General features: G+C 49.2%; 1 protein-coding gene across 1 annotated transcript in view; it reads left to right on the top strand.

Moving 5' to 3' along the window:
- Positions 1-6,586, top strand: part of LOC140361545 (unconventional myosin-Id-like) — an 18,686-nt gene that overhangs the window by 668 nt on the left and 11,432 nt on the right. The window contains exon 2 of the mRNA XM_072447256.1: positions 516-735. Within this exon, the coding sequence (XP_072303357.1) occupies positions 516-735 (220 nt within the window). The remainder of the gene's footprint in view (positions 1-515; positions 736-6,586) is intronic.

The raw sequence follows: 6,586 nt of genomic DNA, 5'->3' as shown, positions 1-6,586 counted from the left end.
AAACTGCAACTTAAAGCAATAAAAAGTGACAAAAACATCACTTGATCTCGTGCTAAAGCGCCGTGTTTCCACTGATGCTAACGACTATGTGGAGCCTTAGCAACACAAAGCTAGCAAAGCACGTTAGCGACAGCCGTTTCCTGTTTACGGCCGCACGGCACTCGCTTTGTCGAGAGCCACAATCTGATATTTCCAGGTCATAATGCGTCTAACATTAGCATTAGCATTAGCATTAGCATGACATAAAGAAAGGTTCAAACGCAGCATAGAGGCTTTGAGAGAAGTCAAAGAAATGAGGCAAAACTGTTCCTGTGCACGCTCGCTTTAGCCACGCCCCTCATACACACTAGCTTTAGCCACGCCCCTCACACACACTAGCTTTAGCCACGCCCCTCACACACACTAGCTTTAGCCACGCCCCTCACACACACTAGCTTTAGCCACGCCCCCCCACACACATTCATGGATTTGCTAAACGTGTTTTTGTGAATCGCTGAGCTCGACTTTAGGATGAGAAAGTGCGATTCCGAAGCGTCCAAAGCGCTCTAAACTGACCCGCGCTCATGTCTCTGTGCAGCTGACCGGTGTGAGCGTGACCTCCAGGGCCGACCAGCTGGTGGCGCTGCACACCTCATCCAAGGACGATATCCTGCTGTGCCTGCAGAGGGGGCTGCTGAGTCCCAACCAGGACCGGGTGGGGGAGCTGGTGGGCAGCCTGGTGCACCACTTCACCAGGTAAGACCCCGTGTCAGACCGAGGCCCGGTTCACACCCGGATTGGGCGGGGCCGGACTGCAAAGAAGAAGAAGAAAATGGACGGATGCGGTGTCGGAATCTTTATCTTTTTTATTATCATACAGAGGTTGGTCAGTGGAGAACGTCTAAAAGTAGAAATGTGTCGTAAATGTGTCGTTCAACATTTGCGAACACACGGAAACGAGATCATCTTACAATCATTAAAAACACGCTTTCAGTTGGTAACGATATTCTGACCATTTTCAAAACGCAATCAGGAATGTGTGAAAATGTGTCCAGAACCACGACTGCAGCGTTTTATATCTTTTGATACGTCTCCGACTTCTAAATACGCTGACGTGTTTTTATGGCCATTCAACAGCCCAGAGCCCTTCATCGCCGCTTGCAACTTTAGTTTGATCTGCGACAAATGAATAGATTACTATAGTTTCACATTTTAGTTGTTAATAGAGATCTTTATTGAGATGATTTTTTTTGTTTTTTTGATGTTTCGCATGATGAACAGTCTGTTAGCATCTGTTAGCATCTCTTAGCCTCTGTTAGTATCTGTTAGTATTAGTATATCTTTGTATCTGTTGGTATTTGTTGGTATCCGTTAGCATTTGTTAGCATCTGTTAGTATCACTTAGTATTTGTTGATATCTTTTAGCATTTTTTAGCGTCATTAGTATCTGTTAGCTTTTTATAGCATCTGTTAGTGTTTGTTAGTATCTGTTAGCATCTGTTAGTATCTGCTAGCATCTCTTTGCGTCTGTTAGTATCCGTTAGTAATAGTATATGTTAGCATCTGTTAGCATCTGTTGGTATGTTAGTGTATGTTGGCATCTGTTAGTAGTTGTTAGCATTTGCTGGTATATGTTAGCATCTGTTAGTATTTTTTGGTATCTATTAGTATATGTAGCATCTGTTGGTATGTTATTGTATGTTAGCATCTGTTAGTATCTGTTAGCATCTGTTGGTGTCTGTTAGCATCTGTTAGTAGTTGTTAGCATCTGTTAGCGCTGCTGCATCCTCATGGACTCAAACTGGTGTGAAACGCGGAGTCACTTTGACATTTAGCGCCGGCTCTGATTCACGTTTGAATTAGCATTGCAAATAAACGGCCGCCGCCGCCGGTCTGTTTCCTTCTCTTCTGTGGCTTTTATGGCCGCGGCAGCTGCGACTCCGGAGCGTGTTGGGTCTTTGTGTTTCCATCTGCGAGCAGAGAAAAGGCCGCGACCCCAGAACAAAGTGCGGCTCGAGCGTGTGAGAACGAGCCGAGGCCGTGAATCACTCGATGCTTCGTCTGCGCCAGTCGTCGTGCTCTCGTTACAATATCATGACAGTTCAGATCATGTGACGGTGTTTTCATGCGGGTGGAGCTCAACGAGGAGTCTCTGTAGAAGCAACAGAAGCTGTGTGTGAGAGCTTCATCGGAGCTTCACCGGAGCTTCATCGGAGCTTCATCGGAGCTTCACCGGAGCTTCATCGGAGCTTCACCGGAGCTTCACCGGAGCTTCACCGGAGCTTCACCGGAGCTTCATCGGAGCTTCATCGGAGCTTCATCGGAGCTTCATCGGAGCTTCACCCGAGCTTCAGAGCTTCAGAGCTTCAGAGCTTCAGAGCTTCGTCCTGGTTCTGGTCTTGGTTTAAAATTTGGGTCAAAGGAAATCTCATTCTCTCTCCTGTCACATCACATCATCCCATCTCTCTCTCTCTCCCCCCCTCTCTCTCTCTCTCCCTCTCTCTCTCTCTCTCTCTCTCCCTCTCTCTCTCTCTCTCTCTCTCTCCCTCTCTCTCTCTCTCCCTTCTGTGTGAAGCATCTGGGCCTGAATTCAAAGATTTGAGCTTAATTTATTGATCAGGGCAGAACTGGACCACGAGGTCAGAGCCACAGCAGGACTGTGTTTAGTCCTGGTTTAGTCCTGGTTTGGACCTGGTTCAGACCTGGTTCAGACCTGGTTCAGACCTGGTTCAGACCTGGTTTAGACCTGGTTCAGACCTGGTTTAGACCTGGTTTAGACCTGGTTTAGACCTGGTTCAGACCCGGTTTAGACCTGGTTTGTGGTTTAGACCTGGTTTAGACCTGGTTCAGACCCTGTTTAGACCTGGTTTGTGGTTTAGACCTGGTTTAGACCTGGTTTAGACCTGGTTTAGACCTGGTTTAGACCTGGTTCAGACCCGGTTTAGACCTGGTTTGTGGTTTAGACCTGGTTTGTGGTTTAGACCTGGTTTAGACCTGGTTCAGACCTGGTTTAGACCTGGTTTAGACCTGGTTTAGACCTGGTTCAGACCCGGTTTAGACCTGGTTTGTGGTTTAGACCTGGTTTGTGGTTTAGACCTGGTTCAGACCTGGTTTAGACCTGGTTTAGACCTGGTTTAGACCTGGTTCAGACCCGGTTTAGACCTGGTTTGTGGTTTAGACCTGGTTTAGACCTGGTTCAGACCCTGTTTAGACCTGGTTTGTGGTTTAGACCTGGTTTAGACCTGGTTTGTGGTTTAGACCTGGTTTGTGGTTTAGACCTGGTTTAGACCTGGTTTAGACCTGGTTTAGACCCGGTTTAGACCTGGTTCAGAACCGGTTTAGACCTGGTTTGTGGTTTAGACCTGGTTTAGACCTGGTTTGGACCTGGTCTGGTGTTACTGGGTCGTTGGAGGCGTCAGAAGCAGAAATAGCTCGTCCTCTGAGATTGTCCTGATGGAGCTCGTCCACTCTCAAAACGTCAACCCACTTTTCAGATGTGACTTTTTAAGAAGCGTCTGAAGCAGAGGACGAGGCGAGTCTGAGGGCCCCTACAGGCGAGTCTAAGGGCCCCTACAGGCGAGCCTGAGGCCCCCTACAGGCGAGTCTAAGGGCCCCTACAGGCGAGCCTGAGGGCCCCTACAGGCGAGTCTGAGGGCCCCTACAGGCGAGTCTGAGGGCCGGTACAGGCGAGCCTGAGGGCCCCTACAGGCGATTCTGAGGGCCCCTACAGGCGAGCCTGAGGGCCCCTACAGACAGAGACATGAAGCAAAGGACGAGGCATGTCTGAGGGCCCCTACAGGCAAGTCTGAGGGCCCCTACAGGCGAGTCTGAGGGCCCCTACAGACGGAGACATGAAGCAGAAGACCAGGCGAGTCTGAGGGCCCCTACAGACGGAGACATGAACCAGAGGACCAGGCGAGTCTGAGGGCCCCTACAGATGGAGACATGAAGTAGAGGACCAGGTGAGTCTGAGGGCCCCTACAGACGGAGACATGAACCAGAGGACCAGGCGAGTCTGAGGGTCCGTACAGATGGAGACATGAAGTAGAGGACCAGGCGAGTCTGAGGGCCCCTACAGGCGAGTCTGAGGGCCCCTACAGACGGAGACATGAAGCATAGGACCAGGCGAGTCTGAGGGCCCCTACAGACGGAGACATGAAGCATAGGACCAGGCGAGTCTGAGGGCCCCTACAGACGGAGACATGAAGCATAGGACCAGGCGAGTCTGAGGGCCCCTACAGACGGAGACATGAAGCATAGGACCAGGCGAGTCTGAGGGCCCCTACAGACGGAGACATGAAGCACCAGGCGATTCTGATTTACACTGAAAACACCTGAAACAGTTTGAAGCTTGAAGTCACTTTCCACGTTGAGTGCTTTTCATCCCACTGCTACCACCAGCTAGCATGATGCTAACAGTGCTTTTCATCCCACTGCTACCACCAGCTAGCATGATGCTAACAGTGCTTTTCATCCCAATCCTACCACCAGCTAGCATGATGCTAACAGTGCTTTTCATCCCACTGCTACCACCAGCTAGCATGATGCTAACAGTGCTTTTCATCCCACTGCTACCACCAGCTAGCATGATGCTAACAGTGCTTTTCATCCCAATCCTACCACCAGCTAGCATGATGCTAACAGTGCTTTTCACACCAATGCTACAACCAGCTAGCATGATGCTAACAGTGCTTTTCATCCCACTGCTACTACCAGCTAGCATGATGCTAACAGTGCTTTTCATCCCACTGCTACCACCAGCTAGCTAGCATGATGCTAACAATGCTTTTCATCCCAATGCTACCACCAGCTAGCATGATGCTAACAGTGCTTTTCATCCCACTGCTACCACCAGCTAGCATGATGCTAACAGTGCTTTTCATCCCAATGCTACCACCAGCTAGCATGATGCTAACAGTGCTTTTCATCCCACTGCTACCACCAGCTAGCATGATGCTAACAGTGCTTTTCATCCCACTGCTACCACCAGCTAGCATGATGCTAACAGTGCTTTTCATCCCACTGCTACTAACAGTGCTTTTCATCCCAATGCTACCACCAGCTAGCATGATGCTAACAGTGCTTTTCATCCCACTGCTACCACCAGCTAGCATGATGCTTACAGTGCTTTTCATCCCACTGCTACCACCAGCTGGCATGATGCTAACAGTGCTTTTCATCCCACTGCTACCACCAGCTAGCATGATGCTAACAGTGCTTTTTATCCCACTGCTACCACCAGCTTGCATGATGCTAACAGTGCTTTTCATCCCACCACTGCTACCACCAGCTAGCATGATGCTAACAGTGCTTTTCATCCCACTGCTACCACCAGCTAGCATGATGCTAACAGTGCGTTTACTGTCACCGTTACTTCCTGGTTCTATTAAATTAAAACAGCTGTGTCCTTGAAGGCCGAATGTGACAAATGTCCCAGAGTCCTCTGTCCTTAGACCCTCCCTCTGTCCTTTGACCCTCCCTCTGTCCTTAGACCCTCCCTCTGTCCTTAGACCCTCCCACTGAAAAGGCGAGAGAATTAACTATGAAATATTGTTTGATAGAATAAGTCGTGTTTATCAGAGGACAGAGCTCATACTTCCCCCAGAGTTGCTGCTAGGGCAGCGGAGCTGAAACTGTAGCTTTATATTTCTGTTCCTAACTGGCCTCAACATAAGTCATTTAAAGAGGAACGTTTCAAGCCTGGACTTAAATGAAGAGACTGTGTCGCCTCTTTAACATGGACAGGAGCTCTACCTCCTACTGTGCTTTTAGAGACTCTTGGGACCACCAGAAGGCTCTACCTCCTACTGTGCTTTTAGAGACTCTTGAGACCACCAGAAGGCTCTACCTCCTACTGTGCTTTTAGAGACTCTTGGCACCAGAATGCTCTACCTCCTACTGTGCTTTTAGAGACTCTTGGGACCACCAGAAGGGTCTACCTCCTACTGTGCTTTTAGAGACTCTTGGGACCACCAGAAGGCTCTACCTCCTACTGTGTGTTTAGAGACTCTTGGCACCAGAAGGCTCTACCTCCTACTGTGCTTTTAGAGACTCTTGGAACCAACAGAAGGCTCTACCTCCTACTGTGTTTTTAGAGACTCTTGGGACCACCAACAGGCTCTACATCCTAGTGTGCTTTTAGAGACTCTTGGGACCACCAGAAGGCTCTACCTCCTACTGTGCTTTTAGAGACTCTTGGGACCACCAACAGGCTCTACATCCTACTGTGCTTTTAGAGACTCTTGGAACCACCAGAAGGCTCTATCTCCTACTGTGCTTTTAGAGACTCTTGGGACCACCAGAAGGCTCTACCTCCTACTGTGTTTTTAGAGACTCTTGGGACCACCAACAGGCTCTACATCCTACTGTGCTTTTAGAGACTCTTGGGACCACCAGAAGGCTCCACCTCCTACTGTGCTTTTAGAGACTCTTGGGACCACCAGAAGGCTCTATCTCCTACTGTGCTTTTAGAGACTCTTGGCACCACCAGAAGGCTCTACCTCCTACTGTGCTTTTAGAGACTCTTGGGACCACCAGAAGGCCAGCATTTATAGAGCAAAGAGCTCTGTTTGGATGAGACGGTTCTGTAGCATCTTTGAGGTCGGAT

Source organism: Eucyclogobius newberryi, unplaced genomic scaffold, assembly GCF_026437365.1.
Source record: "Eucyclogobius newberryi isolate DKJ021-1_F unplaced genomic scaffold, fEucNew1.0.hap1 SCAF_16, whole genome shotgun sequence".
Lineage (NCBI taxonomy): Eukaryota > Metazoa > Chordata > Actinopteri > Gobiiformes > Gobiidae > Eucyclogobius > Eucyclogobius newberryi.
This window is presented reverse-complemented; position numbering and strand designations above follow the sequence as displayed.